The sequence below is a fragment of the Lynx canadensis genome, chromosome D1 (genome assembly GCF_007474595.2).
Source record: "Lynx canadensis isolate LIC74 chromosome D1, mLynCan4.pri.v2, whole genome shotgun sequence".
NCBI lineage: Eukaryota > Metazoa > Chordata > Mammalia > Carnivora > Felidae > Lynx > Lynx canadensis.
Window position 1 is genome coordinate 61,983,346 of NC_044312.2, and position 23,438 is coordinate 62,006,783.

Consider the following 23,438-nt stretch of genomic DNA (forward strand, 5'->3'; position numbering starts at 1 on the left):
ACTCCCTCAGTCTGTTTGACTGTCAGTAGTTCCCCAATCTTCCAAAGGCACATGGCACTTATGCCAAGGTCTAAAGCACTGTCATATTAAAGAGGAGATGGAGTTAATTTTTTCATAACAGGAGGAGATAAAGAGTAAAAACTGTAGGGGAAGAATACAAGAAAATCAGTGCTTTGACAACAACAAATACATTTATTGTTTATTATATTCCAGACTTGGTGCTAAATTTTATATAAATCATGTGCAAATAAAAACACATCCATTCTTTAATTAGGAAATATCATTATCATTACTTTACTGATGAGGATGCAGAAGCAAATATTGTATCAGACACGGAGATCCGGGATAGCAGGGCTTGTCTTGTGAGCACCTCTCCAGGTATCCCTATTTTTGGTTTTTAATAAACTAATTTAAGCAAAGAACATGCTTTGTCATTATGCTTCTGTTTTCAAGGTACACTTACTGACATGCATTTTTTGCAATACCTACTTGGGAAATACACTCTAATAAGTTGCCCTGATTTATTAAAGTTGTGTCAGGTCTCCAGCTTGATTTCTGAGGAGAGGTACCTTTAAAAACACAGGGAAGAAAGAAGAAAGAAAGAAAGAAAGAAAGAAAGAAGAAAGAAAAGAAAGAAAGAAAGAAAAGAAAGGACAAGAAAGGAAGGAAGGAAGGAAGGGGGTGCCTGGGTGGCTCAGTCAGTTAAGCATCTGACTTCGGCTGAGGTCATGATCTAATGGTTTGTGGGATCAAGCCCTGCATGGGCTCTCTACTCTCAGCGTTGAGCCTACTTTGAATCTTCTGTCCCCCTTCTCTCTCTGTCTCTCACCCACTCACACACACCTGCACACTGTCTCTCTCAAAAATAAATAAACATTAAAAGGAAGGAAGGAAGGAAGGAAGGAAGGAAGGAAGGAAGGAAGGAAGGAAGGGAATGTCAGTGGACTCGAATTTAGATTCGAAAATAAAAGAAAACTTCCAGGAATTATAGTAAAGGAAGCAGCTTTTAAAGAGGTAGACTATATAGGATGAATGAGCGCTGACTTCCCAGGGACATTAGATGCTTGAAGCATCAGGTACTAGAGAGCTAGTCTGGGTTCTTTGAGGAGGTTGGGTGTGGAGGGAAGCAGGATAACTTTTCTCTCGATCAAAGGGATATGTGCAGAGGATCTCATAATGGCAATAAGCAGATAAAGTGGAGAGCAGACTGGATGAGGGGAACATCTTCTAAGGCGTTCTCAATCGCTTAGAAAAATTAGATATAATTTCTTCTACAGGAAAATCTTGAAGGGGTAAGGTCAGACACAGAAGACAAACTTAGGAGTAACAGAGTTTCGAGTATCTCAGCATTCTATTAAGGTGGAGCGCTAGATTTTCTAAGTAAAAAAAAAAAAACAAAACCCAACCTTATCTTTCACTAGTGGTTAAGAACAAAAGCAGAGAAAACCCTTGTCGAGGCTTACTGTCCACTGAGGTAAGTAGAGGGATGAAATGGGAAGAAGAGAAAGAAGGGAGGAAGCATGAAAAGGACAAGCTGTTTGTGTGGGCATTGGTGATTGAGAGGTCATTGAGTCCACGGCATGCAGAGGCCAGAGGTCATTGAGCCCACACCAGCAGGGGACTGGTGTCCATGATAGCAGAGGTGCTCATGGTAACGAATCTAGTAACCTTCAAAGTACTACCCTCTTTTCCTAGAGTGAATAGACTTCTTGAGAATGAGGACATCCACCCTACCAAATGCCAACGTGAGCTTCTCTACATTCCTGCTGACTGGCTTCCCAGGCCTGGAATGGGCTCACCACTGGATCTCACTAACCATTTTTTGTAGGATACCTGGTGGCCCCTCGTAGGTAATGCTACCATCTTGCATCTGGTACGACTGAGCCTTCTCTCCACCAGCCCATGTACTACTTCTTGGCCATCCTGGCTGTGACAGCCTTGGGCCTGTGCATGTCCACGCTGCCCTCAGTGCTGGGTGTGCTGTGGTTTGATGCCTGGATTGGTGGGCCTGGTGCCCTGTGTTCTGCAGCAACACTTTTACACTCCTTTCTCCTTCATGGAGTCAGTGGTGCTCTTCGCCATGGCTCTGGACTGCCCGGTGGTCAATCCGATTCCCACCGCGCTATGCGTCAGTGCTCACAGGTTCTCGTGTGCCACTGGCCGGGGCTGTGCTGGGCGTGCGGAGTGCTGCCATCACTGCGGCCACCCTCACTGCACCTACCGAAGTTTGACTACTGTCGCCCCGGGGCACTGTCCCATGCCTACTGTCCTTCACCAGGACATGATCCTCCTGGCCTGCTCTGACACACGTTTCAACGACTCTATGGGCTGTGCATAATCATGCTGGCCATGGGCTCTGATGTCCTTTTCATCCTGCTCTCCTACACTATCATCGTCCACACTGTGCTGGCCATCGCCTCTGCCGGGGAGAGGCTCAAGGCCCTCAACACCTGTGTCTCACACATCCTGGCCGTGCTCTGCTTCTATGTGCCTGTGCTAGGCCTGTCTGTTGTGCACAGGTTGGGCACCACACATCACCCTTGGTGACCATCTTCATGGGCACTGTCTCTGTGCTCTTCCCACCCCTGATGGACCCTATTCTATAGCATCAAGACCCAGCAGATCCGCAGGGCCATCCTCAAGGTGGTTTCACTGGGGAAGACCACAGTGAGACGTTGGGAATGGACTAGAGCAACTCCAAATGAGGAATGAGTGAAACCTTCTTTTTAGAGCCTTCATACCACAAACAAGTTCTGTTTACCTATCTTAGTTGGAAGATACTAGCATATCTTGGAATATCATAGTTTGGAAGATAGAAGCATGAATTAACTCTAATGTTAAAATCAAATAAAGTTGATGCTTATTACTACTATGTATACACATACAATATATATCCACTACTTTCTTACATTAAAAAGAATGATTATATTTTTTTACTCAAATGTTTGCATGTTCAGAGTGATTTTTATGTTTTCTCCTCTACTTATTTGGTAGAACTTTAATTGTACAATAATGTCATTTGGTGATAAGTTTACTCTGATGATTCGGGAAGTTGAATCATCCACTTCACATTTTTTGGATTAACCTCAGAGTTGGCCACAATTCATCAAATATAATATTTTTACTATACACATTCACCAGGGATAACTTTATTTTTAGATCTAAGAGGAACTTTCCAATGTTGCTTTTTTGTCCATATCATAGTCTGGGACAGAACTAAGTTGAGGAGAGGCATGAAAGCCTAATTTATAACCAGCATGAGAAAAATTGGGGTCGAGAGTGTGTCAGACTTGTAGGTAGTACAACGAACTGACAGAAGTATGTCCTGAACCACTAACCTAACAAAGAACTGCCAGATCTTAGTACAAGGTGCAAATTCAAGGGCTGCTTAGGTCATACTTTGCCAGTTTTCAGCATAAGGCAATTTCTCCTGTCCTACAGGACACAGGAATGTCACTGACTAATAAGGATTAGGATATAAGACAATTATAAGAGTATTTTAGATGACTCTTTAAGCAAACATATACTGTCATACAAATACATAAGATTAGAGAGAAATGCAATACACTCATGCACATATACAGACATGATCTACACTCAATTTCATTGCACCTTTTTCTCAGATCTGGAGGTTCTTTCCTTGGGTTAATGAATTAAAGACATACCTATGTCTATCACCACCTACGTGAATATACATTCAATTATATTTGTGGACACATGCTCATAGATTCATGCAAACTGCAAACAAAATCTCAAACAAGCAGCATGGTTATGCATACATCTACACACATAGCACACACAGGCATGTGTTCATATGCCCATTTACATAAATTTCCAACTCGCACATGCACATAAAAGAATGCTCACATGGACGTGCATGTTTACACATCCACACATGCATGCACATCTTGTTCTATATTTTCTCAGAGGTTTGACTTAAGGTACCCAGACAGCATCCCCTGGGATCCTTCTGCTCTTGGCTTAATTACTTCTGTAGGCCCGGAGGCAGCACATTCTGAAGCTGTTTACCTGTGTCCCCAGGGGACTGACTGGCAAACTGGGGGAAGGAGAAGGCTAATTCTGAAGTCATGATAAAGAAGAAGGCCAGTCAGCCCCTGTTTCCAGGTAGTGAGGTAGAGATCTGGCCTGAGACCTGCCACCTTGAAGGGCAGGTGGGTTTTTATAGGAGAGGAGCGGGGTGGCCTGAAGTCCAGCCTGTGGGATCAGGAGAACGGGAAATCTGTTCAGGTGATCTGAACCCAGGGTTTTCTTTCTGAGATGCATCTCCTTTCCAGTACAGGCTTTCTGTTCCCCTTTCCTCTTGCCATGAAAGACCCCTGCCCTCCGGGCAGGATGCAGACTTTTATCCAGAAACCCTCACTATGGCAGAGAACACTTGAGTCTGTTTTACTCAACTCCTCTCTGTTAATTCAGGAATCTGGGACAGGGAAACCGCCATTTTGTCTCCAAATCCAATCTTTTTTAAAACTAGATATTTAATTCTCTTTTTAAATCTTTGTTGCTTAGGGCCATTTACCCTCCTCTCTTTCACTTTCCACACCAATGGTCTTTGTCCCCCTCCGTCCCATGCAGGCAGCCACATACCTGTGGGGCCTGGTCCCTCTCAACCCTAGCTCCTTGATGACCTGTGGTTTTCACAGTCCTTCACCCTCTTCTGGCTGACTCATCCCCATGCCCAACCCATTTATCACCGGCTTCCTTGTGTGGCTTTTGTCCAGGCTTCCTCGCTCTCCTCTTTAACTGCAGTTTTGCCAGCATGACTTGGCAAGTCACTTGAAATGCCAACTTCTCACTCTCTCAAGCTGTAAAATGTATAAGAGTGGGTCACTTTGAGTATTCTCAGGAGAAGACCTGCTTTAGCCTGTCCTCATATTTCCCACTCAACCCACACACCTCACTCATCAGCATGGACCTCAGACCTCCTATAATAACAGCTCTTCATCTACAATGAAGTAAAAGGATATTACATTATTTTTGTCTTCAGAGAGACTCTCATTCGATAGAAGAAGACAAAATTCTTCCACCACTTCCTGCCCTAAGCTCCCAGCCTAGAATATATCACCATACATCAACATGCACCTCCTTTCCTGTTCCCTCCCTCCCTTTATCCCTTCCCTTTTATAAAGCCCTGGGGACATGCTCAAAATACAAGCCCTAAGTGTTCCTTGGAAGACTAACAAACAACTAAACAGCAATATATGGGACTGAGTGCTAGAGTAGAGAGAGGTGCTGGTGCAGAAAGTGATTAACCACATGCCTGACATGAGGAAGACATCCCAGGACTGACATCTGAGCCAGATGTTATACAACAGCGGTGCAGGTTGTATTTGTTCTAAAATGTGATTTTTAGTTGTACTAAATGCTGAAGTGCTTAAGAAAGGAAAAACAGGCATGGAAAGTAAACAGTAACAAAAACAAAACAGAACAAAACAAAAAAAAAAAAAAGCACAGGAATGACCAAGAGGGAAAAGACATGTTAGGATGTGTCAGGATTTACAGACCAGTCAAGTCAAGAAGCTAGGTCTCACTGGAGTTTTATCAGCACTAAGAAGCATGCCACTCAAAGAGGATGAACATACAGGATACGAAGACTTTTCCTTTCATCTTCAACAGTAGCTGGGCAGCAAAAATCACTGTTCCTCTTACTAATTCACACCGATGGATGATGTTCAGATGCCACTGACTCCCTCTCCACCAGACCATTTTGAAGTGCCAGGGGGATCCCATGCATTTTAGAATCAGGTTCTTTCCCTTTTTTTCTTGGTGTCTCCAAAATTAATACACTGGCCAACAATGAAGACGACAAACCCAAAGTGTAGGCTGGACCTTAGACCACTCTCTCTTCCCACAGCCAGTACCACACACAGGCATATTCTCTCTCAGGCTTCATGGGCTTCCTTTGAGGTGGTGGGTGATACTCTGTACTGGCAGTTCTACACAGGGGCTCACTTCTCAGGCAAACATTGTTTGTTTGTTTGTTTGTTTGAATTTCTTTAACGTTTATTTATTACTGAGAGATAGAGAGACACAGAGCATGAACAGGGGAGGGGCAGAGCCGGAGTGGGGGGGGTGATGAGACACAGAATCCAAAGAAGGCTCCAGGGTCTGAGCTGTCAGCACAGAGGTCTACATGGGGCTTGAACTCATGAGCCGCAAGATCATGACCTGAGCCAAAGTCAGATGCTTAACTGACTGAGCCACCCAGGCGCCCCTGTTTGTTTGTTTTTAATGCTCACAGGTACTTGTGGAAAGCAGCAGGCTTTTAAAATATGGGTGACATGCAGCGTCCCTGATGGATAAGGAAGAAGGAGTAAATGATGTCTCCGAGGCATTCCCAACACCTATAACGACTCAATGTAAAAAGGCTGGCATAAAGATACAAAGTTGATTTCTTCAATCTAGAAAATCTTAGGCAATTAAGAAATTGCTTAATTGCAAATAAAAAGAAAAGAAAAAGAATATTATCCATAAAGATGGAGAGAGAAAGGTCTGAGTGAAAAATGATTATATAAAAATTAAAAGCCTGACTTTCATTGACACGATTACTATCATTTCACCTGCAATAGTAACAATTACTGAAAGTGTATTTTATGCTAACTGGTCCATACAGGCTCATTTGTTTAAGCTTCAAACAAGCCTGTGGCTACATATTATAGTGATTCTCTGCTTTACAGGTAGGGAATGGAGAGCCCCTCGGATCATGACTGAGTCAGGATTCCCACCAAGGCAATCTGGTTCCATAGTCTGCAACCCTATCTTTTATGCACACTGCTCCGAAATTCCAAAATACATAACAGGAACAAACTGGGAGCAATAAATAAGGCGCACAATTTTAAGTGAATACTGAACTCTAAGTAATCCAAGGGACTGCTAAAAACATATCAGAATCTTATGCACTATAAAAGGAAGTAAATGACTTAGACTGTTAATATGCGGAATTGAGGAATGGAAGGTCAAGATGAAAGGGACAATATACTAATTAGAAAAGCGGTCAGGCTCAGAGTAGCAGCAGCATAAATGTTCCTGATCAAGGAACACCTTATGTCATCACTGAAGTCTAGCCCTCAGAGAGAAGCCATGGCTCTTCACCGAAGAGCAATGTCCTCCACAATGGCCAATATTACTTTCTTATAGCTGATGGTTACTGGGTACTTTATAAGACTCTTTTATTTTATTTTTTTTATTTAAAAAAAATTTTTTTAACATTTTATTTATTTTTGAGACAGAGAGAGAGAGAGCATGAACAGGGGAGGGTCAGAGAAAGCGGGAGACACAGAATCCGAAACAGGCTCCAGGCTCTGAGCTATCAGCATAGAGCCCGACGCGGGGCTCGAACCCACGGGACCGTGAGATCATGACCTGAGCCGAAGTGGACGCTCCAACTGACCTGAGCCACCCAGCGCCCTATAAGACTCTTTTATATACATTATTATGTTTAGTCCCCTTAATTTTTTATCTAGTGTATGACTATTTCCATTTACATATTTAAACATAGAGCTCACTTGAAAGTAGAAATCAGGAATTTAAAAACATGGCTTACAGACTCAACCATATCCCATCACTCAGTATCTCTGACTTCCTCATTGCCTATATATTTCTCCCCATGTCATGTTTTTGCGTTTGCTTCCAGTAGGGAATAAGATCTGGGTTTCTATACTTGAAGAGAGAGATATCATTTTCTTCCTCTCTCATTTTTCTTTCTAACACATAGATTTTAAACTGATATTTCATCCTGAGGTCAGAAGTCTTCTCATAGATACCTCTTCTTGGTATGTAGAGGTCTCTGCCTCTCTCAACAGATACATCTTTTGGATAGTGTAAAGAGATGCATGTTGCCTTCCCAGACAGGGTTTCACAAGATATCAGCACTATTGAGGTAGGCCATCATGTATAAATATTTTTGTTTTTATATGTGCAGTTTCAGAAATATGATCTGAAGGGACCATGCTCCAGGACTACTGCCCGTCGTTTCCATTGACATAGTAAGTATTGATTAACCATGCTGTCATGTGTGGATTGACAATGGGAGGGGAATTCTCCAATGGGCAGAATGCTTCTTTCCATTAATAGAAATTCCAGTGGGTTCTTTTCATTAACCTTAAAAACACTGACTTTTTCTGTGCTTTCTCCTACTGTTTATAAGAGCCAAAGGGATCATCCGGAAGGTTGAAGAAGGAACATAGAGAACTGAGCCCAATTTAGAGATGTTTTATCCAGTAAAACTAGATAAGTCTGTGTCTCCAGGGAAGAGCAGTCTTCGATGCTACTTGGAGTAGCAGAGATGGGCATTTAGTAGCTGTATCTCTTGATCGATTTTATGCCAACATTGAAGTAATTTTATTAACCCCCATCCCCATTGGCTCCTTAAAATCCAACATCTTCTAATAGGGAATTTATAGAATGTCTGGTAGATTACAGCTTTCATTGTGTTAGTGTCCTTATGACAATGTCTTTTTTTTTTTATTTTTTTTTCAACGTTTATTTATTTTGGGGACAGAGAGAAACAGAGCATGAACGGGGGAGGGGCAGAGAGAGAGGGAGACACAGAATCAGAAACAGGCTCCAGGCTCTGAGCCATCAGCCCAGAGCCTGACGCGGGGCTCGAACTCACGGACCGCGAGATCGTGACCTGGCTGAAGTCGGACGCTTAACGGACTGCGCCACCCAGGCGCCCCGATAATGTCTTTTTAAAACTACACAATACCCTCTCTTGATGGAGACATGGAAAACATTCAGTTCCCATCAAATATACTCAGTGAACCCACTATGGATCAGTTTTAAATATGATGCTAAAATACTCTACCAGATTCCCTTATTCTGGAACTATACCTATTTGCAAGCATGACTCCACATTTTTGTTTATCATCGAAGACCAAAAAGTACTGGTCATGAATGGGAGGAGAGACATGAGTTGGCAGATCCTACAAGGCAGAGGAAATCTCAGGTTCCCAACCTCCAATAACCTTTATGTGTCTCACCCCAGGTTGTATCTCTGGCACCTGCCTTGGTCAAAGTCCCTGGACTCCAGACATAGGAAAATGTTCAACAGCAGTCAATTCATCCCCAAATATTTCCTGCTGACTGGCCTCCCTGGTCTGGAGGCCCTGCACCCTTGGTTTTTCTTCCCATTCTGCTCCATATACCGGGTGGCCCTTATGGGCAATAGCCCAATCCTGGCAGTGATCAGGAAAAACACCATTCTGTACCAGCCGATGTACCTTTTCCTAGCTATGCTGGCCTTTGCAGAGCTTGGTGTCTCTGCTTCTACACAGCCCACTCTGTTGGGCATCTTCCTTTTTGGTGCCAATGAGATCTGCTTTGAAGCCTGCCTGTTGCAGATGTTCTCCATACATTCATTTTCCATCATGGAGTCAGGAGTTCTGCTGGCCATGTCGGTGGACCGCTTTCTGGCCATCTACAACCCACTGAGGTACACCGCCATTCTGACAGGGCCCCTTACTGCTGGTACTGGTGCTGCACTTGGATTGAAGAGTGTGATGCTCATGTCCCCACTGCCCTTCCTCCTGAAGCGTGTGCCCTTCTGTGGCCACAACGTCCTCTCCCTCTCCTACTGCCTTCACTTAGATCTAATCCAGCTGCCCTGTGGGGATACACATCCCAACAGCATCCTGGGGCTCTGCATTATTTCCACTTTTGGGCTGGACTCACTGCTCATCATCCTCTCATATGTGTTGATCCTCTACACTGTGCTGGGCATTACCTCTGGGGAGGCGGAAGGCCCTCAACACATGTGTTTCACATATGTGTGCGGTGCTTGTGTACTACGTGCCCATGATCAGCGTGACTCTGGTGCACCGCTTCAGGAAGCACGCTGCACCTGCTGTCCATCTACTTTGGCCAACGTCTATCTTCTGGTTCCTCCTGTGCTCAACCCCATCATCTACAGTGTTAAGACAAAGCAGATTCGCCAGGCACTAATCCAACTCATTCTTCAAAGGAAATAATACAGGAGGTGGGGCCGATGAGATGGTTACCTGCCAGCCAGTCATTTTCATCACCAAAGGTGGTCCAGTGAAGCACAGAGTGCTCCTCACCTTATCAAAGTTAGAAAGCTTGATAAGGCTGCATGTTGATGAATTTGAGAACCCACATTTCATATACAAGATATCATAATGTAAATCAGTATTGTATAGTATTTTGTTGGCTCCTTTGGTTGTGTCAACATAAAATGTACCTACTCTTGGGGTGCCTGGGTGGCTCAGTCAGTTAAGCAACCAACTTTGGCTCAGGCCATAATCTCACGGTTCATGGGTTTGAGCCCTGCCTTGGGCTCTGTGCTGACAGCTCAGAGCCTGGAGCCTGTTTCAGTTTCTGTGTCTCCCTCTATCTCCCTGCCTCTCCCCCCACTCATGCTCTATCTCGCTCAAAAATAAACATTAAAAAACATTTTTTTTTAAATGTACCTACTCTTAACCCAGAAATTCCAATTCTTAGCACGGCCCTAGTTTTATACTCTGATGCTTTTTTATGAACACAGAGATGTGAATGAGAATTTTCATTTCAGCAATGTTTGAGATAAAATAATAAAAGAAAAATGAACTGGCTGTCAATGGGTAAATAGTTAAATGAGTTAGGAGTGGAGTATTCTATGGTTTAGAAAAATGACCCAGGGGACACCTGGGTGGCTCATTTGGTTCAGCATCTGACTTTGGCTCAGGTCATGATCTCATATTCATGGGTTCGAGCCATACATCAGGCTCTGTGCTGACAAGTCAGAGTTTGTGTCTCCCTCTCCTCTGCTTATGCTCTGTCTCTCTCTGTCTCTCAAAAAAATAAAATAAAATGTAAAAATAAAATTTAAAACAAGATCCAGGTTGATAGGTATTCACAAGGCTTAAGCAAGAGATACTAACACACACACACACACACACACACACACACATTTGATAATGCTTTTTATAAAACAATTTAATCATATAAAAATATCACTTAGTGTTTAAATATATGCTAAATTGATAACAGTAATAGCTTCTTTTGGAGGGGTCTGTGATGGTGAAGACAAGAACAAAAAGAATTCTTCCTTCATCTATATTGTTTTCAAAAATTAAGAATAATACATTCATGGGACACCTGGATGGCTCAATTGGTTAAGTGTCTGACTTAGACTCAGGTCATGATTTCACGGTTCATGGTTTTGAGCCACTCTTCAGGCTCTGTGCTGACAGCTGAAAGCCTGGACCCCATTTCAGATTCTGCGACTCCCTCTCTCTCTGCTCCTCCTCTGCTCTCTCTCTGTCTCTCTCTCTTTCAAAAGTAAACAAACATTAAAAAAAGAATAATACATTCAACACTTCATTACAAAAATATACATAACTATGTATATATACATATATTTAAGTGTATATTTAAGTGTATATATTTAAGTGTATATATATATATATATATATATATATATATATATATTTAAGTGTAACCTGTTCAAACCTTGGGGCAATTAGACACAAACTAGGTACTAAGAACAAAATCCTACAATTGAGAATAATCCCAGAAGCAACAGTTTCGTAAATCAGGAGTCTGTACGGTTCTTGAGGAATACTGACTTAATTGACTTTGGGGAATAACACTAATTCCCTCTGATAAAACCTCACTGGAAGAATCTATTGTACGTGGGCATGTCTCTCTCCCCCTCACAAGACGATTTGTCCCCCATATGAGAATCCCATCATGAATTCTAACTGCACATTTCCTTCTTGTTGTTTGTCTCACACAACACATCACAACTGTAACCAAGTAGTTTTCTTTGTACTATTGTAATTTTTTTGATGTCTGGTACATTTTAAGTTCGGTAAGGCAGGACAGTGTCTTTTCATTCACACCATACACTACGCACTGTGGTCCCTCTCGTGTCTGGAATATACTAGCTCCTCAATAAATGTTTCGTAAATGAACAAATTAATTATTGAATGAATGAATGAATGAATGAATACAGGTCTACATACATTTCCTTGACCTTTATATTAATATCACCCCTTTTTTTCTATGTGCAAAAACCTCATTTGATGACACTGTATACGCATTAGTCTTTCTCTCTCCTCTGTTTCTGTATCGACTACAATTTTTCTCCCTCTCTTACTTTTTCAGAATCTCTTTCTGAAGTCAGAAGAATATGCTCCTGCAAATATTAAGCCCTTTAACTTCTCAGTAAAACTTTTCTGGTCTTAATGCAAAATTTACTCTTAGTCCCAGTATGTGTACTTAAGTTAAACATTCCTAGTAACATCTGGGAGACTTTGGGGGAAATGCACATGTTTTAATCTTTATCATGTATAGAGAATCTATGGAATATTACTCAGTGATCGAAAAATACGAAATCTTGCCATTTGCAATGACGTGGATGGAGCTACAGTGTATTATGCTAAGCCAGTCAGAGAAAGACAAATACCATGAGATTTCACTCATATATGGAATTGAAGAAACAAAATAGATGAACATATAGGAAGGGGAAATAAAAGAGAGAGGGAAACAAACCATAAAAGTCTCTTTACAATAGAGACTAAACTGAGGGTTGATGGAGGGATGTGGGTGGGTGGGGATGGGCTAAATGGGTGACGGGCATTAAGGAGGGCACTTGTTTGGATGAACACTGGGTGTTATATGTAAGTGATGAATCACTGAATTCTACTCCTGAAACCATTGATATACTATATGTTAACTAACTAAAATTTTTAAAAAATAAATAAATAAAAAGAAAATCTATGGTGACATTTCAGATATGGTATATGAGATAAGAGTACATCTGAAAGGAAATTTGAAAATAGAAAGGGGATGTGTGAGGGTGTTATCAAAGTTATATCTTGCAATATATTTCACAAATCGACACAACTCTCTAAAGTAGGTTGTTCACAACATACAAGGGATGATGGGTCATGAAAAGAGATTTGAATTCAAGTATATATGTATCTATGGTTTAAAATTCCTCATCCTGGGGCGCCTGGGTGGCGCAGTCGGTTAAGCGTCCGACTTCAGCCAGGTCACGATCTCGCGGTCCGTGAGTTCGAGCCCCGCATCGGGCTCTGGGCTGATGGCTCAGAGCCTGGAGCCTGCGTCCGATTCTGTGTCTCCCTCTCTCTCTGCCCCTCCCCTGTTCATGCTCTGTCTCTCTCTGTCCCAAAAATAAATAAACGTTGAAAAAAAAATTTTTAAAAATAAAATTCCTCATCCTTACATTTTTTTATGTTTATTTATTTTTGATAGAGAGTGAGAGACAGAACGTGAGCAGGGGAAGGACAGAGAGAGAGAGGGAGACACAGAACCTGAAGCAGGTTCCAGGCTCCAAGCTGTCAGCACAGAGCCGTTCAAACCCATGAGCCGTGAGATCATGACCTGAGCTGAAGTTGGATGCTTAATGGACTGAGCCACCCAGGCGCCCCTAAAATTCCTCATCCTTGAACACCTTAGTAATCTGCCTCAAAATGTAATGAAGACTAATTCAGGTTTGAATATGGGTTCCTTTTTTCTTATAGGTTTTATAAAAACTATTTTTACAAGCTTTCATGCATATAGGTTCTTTTTCTCATGAGAATATCTCTATGCTGCTCATAATTGTACTTTTTTTCCCCTTTGTAAATATATCCATTCTGCCTAGTCATCATTCTCTCTCTTCCATCTCTCCCTGCAATAGTGTCGCCCCCTGGGGGACGGAATCTGATGACCGCTCACACTGTGGCTTTTTTCTCGGTCTCAGACACCCTGGAATCCAGGTTCGGATTTCATGGTGTTAATGTGTTTCTCCCTGCCCAGAATAGGGAGATTCACAGAAGACTAGGAGTAAAAATTGTGTATCCCTTTCCTTTCCACAACCTACAATCTTCCTGTATCACCTTCTACACTGAAGATGTTCTGATTAGTGGCTCATAACTCAGTGATAGTTGTATGCCTCTTATTCGTCTCAAGTATCCAGTCATATACCTGCCTTGCAAAATATTCTTACCCCAATGAATGTACAGAGATCTCACCTGAGCCATTTGTCGAGGTACTGGAAGAGAGCACTCCAGATCTAGAGACTCTTCTGTTTGTTGTACACTGTAAATCTCTTCACCTCATTTGCACTGAACATGCCCTGTTTAAATTCAAGTTCATGATCCTGAACATTTTGCCACTCACTGAGATCAAGATATTTTCCCAACCTACTATATTACTTCAAGCTTTCCATATTCCTGAAATTGCTTCAGACCTTTTACATATTTGTATTCAACTTTTATTTAAAAATTAATACTCGGGGCACCTGAGTGGCTCAGTCAATTTGGTGTCTGACTTTTGGTTTCAGCTCAGGTCATGATCTCATGGTTCGAGGATTTGAGCACCAAGTGTGCTCTGCGTTGATGGTGTGGAGCCTGCTTGGGATTCTCTCTCTCACCCTCTCTCTGCCCCTCCTCTGCTCGTGCTCTCTCTCCCTCAAAATAAACTTAAAAATTAGCACTCATATTGGATATTAAGAATTGGGGAAAATTAGTTGCTAACTGTGATGGAAGCTTTTTCTACATGCTATTCACATTTTCTCTTCCTGGAAAGTAAAAGATAAATTGTCGTGCGAAGATATTTAGGTTACTAAAGAAAGAACATTTTGTGTTTTGTAAGGACACAAAACAAGAGAAATGCCTTCTTGTAACACTGATCAGACTCACTATTAAAACTTGCTCAAATTTAACTATTAGAAAGAGTCTAGGATTTGTTTTTGTCTTTGAATCAGGACTGGTTTTAGAAGTGGTCATGGGTGAAGATGTGGAATTGAGCTTTTCTGTTCATCATCCAAGAAGCCAGGGTTCCAAAAAAGCATTGCATATTCTTTTTCTCACTCCAAGACATATCCATAAAACTATTCAGACTGAAACCAGGTGCATTTACTCTGTTACAAAGAGGTAATTATCAGGATGCATTATGTGTCTGCTGAGAATTGAGGGGGACTGCCACTTAAGCTATGCTTAATGTATAATTTAAATTTTTAGTAAATGGAAATTTGTGTTTACCAGGAGCCCTAGAAAACATTTAAATGGTTGCTTTTGTCCTGTTTCTTTATTGTCTGCTTAATTTTCCAGTAAACAGAATTGTGAAATTGTTTTATCTCTAACCCTCTACTTATAAACGTTGTGTTTTTCCCCAGTAGGTACAAGCAGACCTACACCCTTCACATTTTAGCAACAAACAGGAGAGTTTGGCCCACATCTGAACATCTGCTTTTTTTTTAATTTATTTTTAAAATTTATTTATTTTGAGAGAGAGATAGAGAGCATGTGAGAATGTGCACCATCGGGTGGGGGGGGGGGCAGAGAGAGAAGGAGAGAGAGAATCCCCAAGCAGGCTCTGCCTGACACGGACCTGATCCCAGGCAGAGTGAGATGATGACCTGAGCCAAAACCAAGACTTAGATGCTTAGCCAACTGAACCACGCAGGTGCCCCAAACACCTGCTTTAAAGAAGATGGGAATGAGCTGTTCTCATCCCTTTTATAATTCTGCTGATGCAGAGATGGTGGACGGTGCTCACATCTATGTGATAACTTTATTGTTTTACTGACCTGGGTTGGAAAGACAAGTTCCTCTGCTTCTGAGAACAAACTTAAATTTGTGGGCATTTAAGGCATATTTTAGGTCAGAAGAAACACTCATGGAAAATGTCAGCAACTTGTCAAAATAAGTTTCAGGTGTTTTAAGAACCTGAGGGAAATGTATACTAATACAGAGTTCTAGTATACAGTAAGAAAACTTCAGTTCTTCATGTGCAGAAAGAGTCTACTAAACCTGAAACAAATATCACACAGCCAGACATTAACATTGCGGGCTGTTTTTTTTTTTATTTGTTTCTGTTTAGGTTTGTTGCCTGCTTGCTTTGATCTATCACACATCAAGCCTATTGGTCTTGATTTCCCTTTTTAAGGGAAATTTTAAGCCTGATTTCCCTTTTTAAGATAAATGAGGTCTCTCGCTGTTGTTCCGATGATGGCATTTTCATTTTTGTCAGAAATAAAACTATAGAAAGATTAAAAAAAAACAAGAAAAATGAAAAGCATTTTCCCTAAAAGCAGCTTATATTTGATAATAGATAATAGATAGGTAGATAGATAGATAGACAGATAGATAGATGATAGGTAGATAGACAGATAGATAGATAATTTTGGCTAACCCAGAAAGAGAATACATGAATGATCATCTTAAAATGCATAAAACATATATAAAATTAAATTCTACACACACAGCACAAATTCATTTGTAATAGAGTAAATTAAATGCATGTAGTGTGTGTTTACCTATGTGGAGTATTAAGATTTTGCTAGTTTCAATTTATTACGGGAAAACTTTATAGGAAATGTGGAGTTCCAAAAGTATACTATGTCTGATACTCCAATATTCTTAGCCTTATTTGAAATATAAGTTATATAATTCCTGTTTTTTTGCTAGCAGAAAATTACAGTCTCCATTTTTTAAAACAATTCCATTTTGGGATGCCTGGGTGGCTCAGTCCAACTTCAGCTCAGGTCATGATCTCAAGGTTCGTGGGTTCGAGCCCTGTGTCTGGCTTTGTGCTGACAGCTCAGATCCTGGAGCCTGCTTCAAATTCTGTGTCTCCCTCTCTCTCTGCCCTCCCTCCCTTCCCGGCACTCTGTCTCTCTTTCTCTCTCTCAAAAATAAATAAACATTAAAAAATTTTTTAATTAAAAAAAACATAATTCCATCACAATGCCTCACCTAAAATACACTCACCTCAGCAAGAGTTTTATATAAAAATTGCTGCAAAAACTGAAAAAAAAAATTTGTGGACAAATATTTCTCATGGAAACGTTGCAAATATTTCCCATTCCATTAGTGGCAAGAATATGAAATGTGTCTTTCTGAGAAAGGTGTGAGGTGTCCTTAGTACAACTTACTTGAGAAAAATAGTAAATAAATACAAACTCTAATTTTCATATATTGCTGAGAGAGAGGGGATCCTTAAAGGTATAATGAGTGTTAAGGGTGCTGGATTTCTAAAGGGAAGTTTGACCAAAGTTCTCCTAGAACCCAATATCAATTTTTTTGTTTATTCGTTTTGAGAGAGAGAACCAGGCAAGGGCAGAGAGAGAGAGAGAGAGAGAGAGAGAAAGAGAGAGAGGGAGAATCCCAAGCAGGCTCCACACTGTCAGCACAGAGCCTTACTCAGGGGCTGAGCTCGTGAACTGAGATCATGACCTGAGCTGAACCGAGTCAGGCACTTAACCGACTGAGCCACCCAGGCGCCACTCTCAATCTCAACGTATAATGGAAAACGACAGTCTCCTTTATACATAATTTTTGCTAAATGTTTGAAACAGGCATTAACATCTGGGGGAAAATATACCAACATCCGAAGTTCAACTCAGTGTCCACAAGTGTCATGCAGTGAACTTCTATCTCAACTTCTCTTCTTCAGTTCCAAAGTGTTTAATTCAGTTCTGCTTTGTCTGGTCACCCCACGGCCGTCTCCTGAATCTCTACTAGCCTGTTTTCTGATCTCCCAAACTCCCTCAGTTTCTTGTTCGATACTAGATTTATTTGACTTTAGTAAGGCCATGTCTCACTCAGTCCCTCCATCTTCTCCAAGTCTCTCAGTTCACTGCCGACTTCATATATATCTGCATCTAATCTACCCACTTATCAGTGCATTTCCACACTAGTTACACAAAACTCTTCTCTCTTGTTAAACCAGCAACACAAAAAGTATATTTTACGAACAACTTTTAAAAGTCCTATAAAAATGGGTCATGGTGGATTTTCAAGCCAAATCTTTTTTTTTTTCTTGTTGGTCAGAAAATTAGCCAATGAACCAGCCATCTACAAATAAATAACCAAAACTCATTATTTCAGCAGTTTTAAATCCTCTTTACAACTGGGTCTGGAAATGCCCACTCTCTGCCAGCTCTCTCCAGTCCTCGCAGGCTGGTAAGCCTTATTCACCCCCCTTTTCTGATCAATCTCCTGTTCCCCTGCCCCCAACCCAACCTGAAACCTTTTCTCACAAGAGCTTAACCCCCTGGATTCCGTCATCTCCTTTTATTAAACACTGCTGATGTTTTATGGCTACCATCAACTCTGTGCCCTGCTCCTTACTTGTTATCTGCATGTTTATAAAAGTGATAGCTGATGATCATAGTAGATTGATATATTATTTCTCCAGGATACAATTGTCCTATAAAGTGTTATAAAAATAATTGTTACAGTTGTTATAAAAATAGCTAACCCTTTTATAAGGGTGCTCTTTTTATAAGCCAGACATTTCTGTACACAAATTACATATATCAATTATTTTATTCGTGCAGTAGATGTTTATTATTATTATTATTATGTTCATTTAAAATAGGTACTGACTCTATGACACTGCTTGTTTCCCTTTTAAGGGTCCCTGGACACCGAGAAAGGGTGACAAAATTACCTGGGCACTTGCTCCTCAGGGAACCAAGTCCCTCTCCATCAGGAAAGATAATTATTAATAGATATTTGAGGATGATCTGAATTTCAATGATCCCTTCTGAAGATTCCTGAGAGAGGAGGCAGAAAGCATGGGCATGCTGGCAGTCATTGGTTGCTAAAGGCTCACATTCAATACTCAGAGCCACTCTGGGGTGAGTATTAATATTTCTATTTTTAAAAATAAAGAAAAGAGCTTCATGAAGCTTCAGTAGGTAAAGTTGCCCTGTGCATAGAATTCACCTCCATTTCTGTCCACTCCCAAGGATGTAGTATTTACTGTACCATATTCTCCTCTCTCTGCTGACTTATTGTGTCCTATTACAATGGATTTAGAGTAAAAAAAAAAAGCCCTTTCCTCCTCAAACCTGAAATATTCCTGTCACATGAATCTGAAACTGAGAGGTAACGTTGCCTTTTTAAGATCATTTTGAAAGAGATCCAAGCCTTGCTTGGCTGGGGAGACTTTGAAGGTCGAGGACAAAAAGGATGCAAAGAAGCAAAAGGGATAAAGACAGACATACAGACAGAATGGAAAGAGAAGACTGAAGATAACAGGAGAGTAAAGAACCTGCTTGCAGGTGTCCCTCGAGATTTGTGCCTTCTTATATCAGGTCACCAGGGTGGCATCAACTAGAAATAGGGAGCCATGGGACCAAGGGCACAGTGAGGCCACAGGCATGATAAACAGCCGCTCAACCCTGAGGCAGACCAACTTTGGTCCTTTGAGAAGGTAAGAAAGACATGTTGGGCTTTGGGAGGAGAAGGGAGAACATCTGTTCCCCACAGCTAGTGGGGAACAGAAGTGTCCTCCAAGTCCCTTAGCCGTGGGGAGTTCTGCCAAGTGTGATCATGTCTTGAGGTCAATGACTTGTCTCTGAATGTCCCTACCTGAAGTTTCAGCTTAGAATTCTGCAGTTTCTCCTAAGCTAATTCTTGCTGAGACACCCACATCAGACCACGGCAGGTGCACAGGGATCCTGTGTGCAGATAGGCTATGGGCTTTTCTTGTTTCATTTTTCCCTTTCATATTTTCATGAAAGTACAATTTATGAAAACAAGCAATGATTTTAACATCCTAGGCACATCCATGGTTTCCTTCTCTCTGTGTTTTCTCTTAGTCCTAGTTAAAGTACAGTCCTGTGCACCTGCTACCACAGTCACAGTTTCCTGCATCACATCCCCTCAACCCTTCCAGTTAGCACAGGAAAATTCTAATTCCACAGGTCTCAGCTGAAACATCACTTCCTAAGAAAAGCTTTTCCCTGATTTTTATAATGTTAGATTTTTCCCTCTAGGTCCCTCCCATTGTATCCTGAACTCCTCCCCCCCACCAACCTTTCTTTCTTTTTATTTTTTCGTATCACTTAACATAATTGTAACTAGATTAGAGAGGGCACTTTGGGTATGTGATGACTGAGCCTGCATATATGTGGGAGAGGATGAGTTCTTTGACCCGTGGTTTAAAGGTGCAGAGATTTTCAGAGTACCAGGACTCTGTCTCCAGGATCCTGTGTGGCGCTCAGCATGAAGGAGAGCTGGTTGCTTATACGTGCGTATCCTCTCTGCAGTCTGCTGAGGAGTGGAAGGGGTAAGCTAAATAGTAGTTTCTGACAACAACTGGGAAGGCTTTTTCTTTGTTAATAACAATGGAATTGGTACAATTGGGAATGAAGATAAAACCTGGAACCAAGATAGAGACGATAGAGTGCGTCCAGAAAGGGCTCTTTAAAATGGAAGACTTGGTTGCATTATGTGTGGAGACTCAAGCCTATAAAGGCTGAATGCCATAATTCTTCCATTTATTCTGTTTTTTGATTCAGAAAAGCTGCTTTGCCATTTCTTATTTTAAAATGTTTTAATGTTTTTTAGTTAATTTTTGAGGGAGAAAGAGAGGGAGAAGGAAAGTGGGGAGGGGGGTGCAGAGAGAGAGGGAGACACAGAATCTGAAGCAGGCTCCAGCCTCTGAGCTGTCAGTACAGAGCCAGATGCGGAGCTCGAACCCACGAACTGTGAGCTCATGACCTCAGCCAAAGTCAGATGCTTAACAGACTAAGCCACCCAGGAGCCCCTGCCATTTCTTATTTTAAAAACTTGTTCGGGGCGCCTGGGTGGCGCAGTCGGTTAAGCGTCCGACTTCAGCCAGGTCACGATCTCGCGGTCCGTGAGTTCGAGCCCCGCGTCAGGCTCTGGGCTGATGGCTCAGAGCCTGGAGCCTGTTTCTGATTCTGTGTCTCCCTCTCTCTCTGCCCCTCCCCGTTCATGCTCTGTCTCTCTCTGTCCCAAAAATAAATAAAAACGTTGAGAAAAAAAAAATTAAAAAAAAACTTGTTCTAAATCCAGTTGTCTAATGGGATCTATATGAAGTTGGCTATGTCTGTGTGTGCTTGTCCCAAAGAAAGTGTATAACTGGTGTGTTTGTAATAGCTAACCACCTTTGTAAGCTAATGAAATTAGTTTAATAAGTCACTCATTTATATCTTAATTTTTAGTCATGTCGCTTCTTGACTATCACCTTAGCCTGCAGAAGGACTAAAGAATAACCAGCATGTAAGAGTGAGGTCCCTCTAAGTTCAGCAATGGCTGAGTAGAGAATTCTCATCAGGAAAGATGCAAACAAGATTTCAGCAAGTGTGGAAATATGTGCAAATGCAAGTATGTGAGCAAGTGTGTGTGTGTTGTGTGTGTGTGTGTGTGTGCACATGTGCACACGTATATGCATAAGGGTGAGTGGCGGGTAAATTAATTTAAAATACTTCCAGAGGTCCTTCCTGCCCTGTCAGTCCAGGATTCTACTGTGATTCCTGTGCCATCCCAGATGATGTTGACCTTAAAATGTACCCAGTTTAGGGAAGTGGTTTTCTCCTTCCCTCTGCTGCCTTCCTTCCCTGCCCAAAGGAACCTTCCTTGAAAGTCTGTTTAGGTTCCCTGGGTTGTTGTTGCAGTGGAATCATGGGTGTGTCTGAGCCAGAAAGAAGGTCCAATGGATCAGGTAGGTCATCTTCAAGAACTTTGAGTCAAGAGATTATTTCTATCATCGTGACAGAATTATTTCCATCTGTATATCATCATGACAGACTATTTTCATGAGCTTTAAAGTCTGCATACAAATCCATCAGCCTTTGTTCTTGCCTCATTCTGACCTTTACACATGATCCTTTAAGTTGCTTCCTAGTCGTTTTAAAGCACAGAACATCTAAACCCAGTGTGGACCCAGATTCTATTCTTTTTTAGTTAATTTTCGAATCATTTGCTCCAGGCTGTGGTCACTGCCACGTCTTAGCCTTGCTATGAACCTCAATCATTCATGTATCTATATTCATTCAACAGGCATTTCTGGGTGTTTTTATTTACTGTGCTTTTTGCCTTATATCCATATTTATCAAAAATATCTTTGTTCACCACTTCCTGACATTAGTCCACACCTTACCCTGAGATTGCCTCCACACACATGCTTGTCTCCCTAGCAGCCAAGGTCAGGCATCTCCACACCAAGACAAGACAGTTGTTTCTCCTTTAGCAGACCCAAGAGGAAGTACAATTTAGAGGGATAATTTTCTATCAGCCTCGAGTTTTTCTCTGATGGAGACTGTAACCCCTTTAATACTGGGAATTTTCTGATAGTGGCCATCTGTCAATTTTCAGGAAGGAGATCATTGGCAACCTAAATCTGTGAGCTTTGTTTTCTTCTTCCCTTCCCTCAGTGTCCAGGGGTCTTTCTCCATTATAATGTGACCTCACTAGCTTTTTTCTAATTTTTAAGGTAGCACTGATCCCACAGGATGAGATCTCAACATGAAGAACTCTAATAGCTCTTTGGAGTTCTTACCTACAACGTTCATTCTGATTGGCATCCCAGGGCTGGAGGCAGAGCACCTCTGGATATCCATCCCCTTCTGCCTGATGTACATTATCATCTTCCTTGGGAATGGCACCATCCTTCATGTCATCAGAACAGACACTGCCCTACACCAGCCCATGTACCTCCTTCTTGCCATGTTGGCACTGGCTGAGGTTGGCGTCTCTGCATCTACTCTGCCTACGGTGCTAGGCATCTTCCTTTTTGGCACCACTGAGATTAGTTTTGATGTATGCCTTTTTCAGATGTTTTTCATCCATTCGTTCTCCATTATGGAGTCAGCTGTGTTGCTGGCCATGTCTGTGGACCGATTTGTGGCCATCTATAGCCCACTGCGCTATACAGCCATTCTAACCCTGCCCCGTATCTTTGGCACAGGAGCTGTCATGGGGCTGAAAAGCATTATGCTCATGGCCCCATTGCCCATGCTGTTAAGGCGCCTGCCCTTCTGTGGCCACAACGTCCTCTCCCATTCCTATTGCCTCCACCCCAACCTTATCCATCTACCTTGCGGGGACATTTCTATCAACAATATCTATGGGCTTTTCATTGTTACCTCCACTTTTGGGCTGGATTCACTGCTTATTGTCATCTCCTATGGGCTCATACTCCACACTGTACTGAGTATCACCACTGGGGAGGGGCGGAGGAAGGCACTCAATACATGTGGCTCACATATCTGTGCTGTGCTCATTTACTATGTGCCTATGATTGGCTTATCTATGGTGCACCGCTTTGGACACCACGTGTCCCCTTTGCTGCATGCTATGATAGCCAATGCTTATCTCTTCTTCCCACCTGTTGTCAACCCCATTGTCTACAGCATTAAGACCAAGGAGATCCATCGTGGCATTGTCCGAATGTTCTCAGAGAAAAGAGCCAGAGTTTAGACAAAGGACAAAGTAGGAGGGGACTTTTTTCTATAATCCCAGGTGGTCCCAGCTTGCATGTTATGCAAATGGTGTTACCTTAAAATACGTTATCTAACAGAAGTTCTACATAATCTAGCAATAAACTGGAGTATCTGTGGGGGTGGACTATGTGTGACAGAACAGTACAAAGGATTGATGTTATTTTTTAAATGTTGTGTTACATGAGGTTTTCCATTACCTTGCCTAGCT

The 23,438-nt window shown here is 41.8% G+C and overlaps 2 protein-coding genes and 1 pseudogene across 2 annotated transcripts; all 3 read left to right on the plus strand.

The window, feature by feature from the left end:
• Positions 1 to 1,715: 1,715 nt before the first annotated feature.
• On the plus strand, positions 1,716 to 2,712 carry LOC115526291 (annotated as a pseudogene).
• A 6,347-nt stretch (positions 2,713 to 9,059) lies between these two features.
• On the plus strand, positions 9,060 to 9,986 carry LOC115525199 (olfactory receptor 51I2-like). The gene is given in 3 exon segments (XM_030332259.1): positions 9,060 to 9,745; positions 9,747 to 9,871; positions 9,874 to 9,986. Coding segments are annotated over 3 exon segments (924 nt in total).
• Positions 9,987 to 22,253: 12,267 nt separating this feature from the next.
• Positions 22,254 to 23,207, plus strand: LOC115525899 (olfactory receptor 51J1). Its single transcript, XM_030333307.1, is given in 3 exon segments — positions 22,254 to 22,557; positions 22,560 to 22,816; positions 22,818 to 23,207. Coding segments are annotated over 3 exon segments (951 nt in total).
• The last annotated feature ends 231 nt before the right edge of the window (positions 23,208 to 23,438 follow it).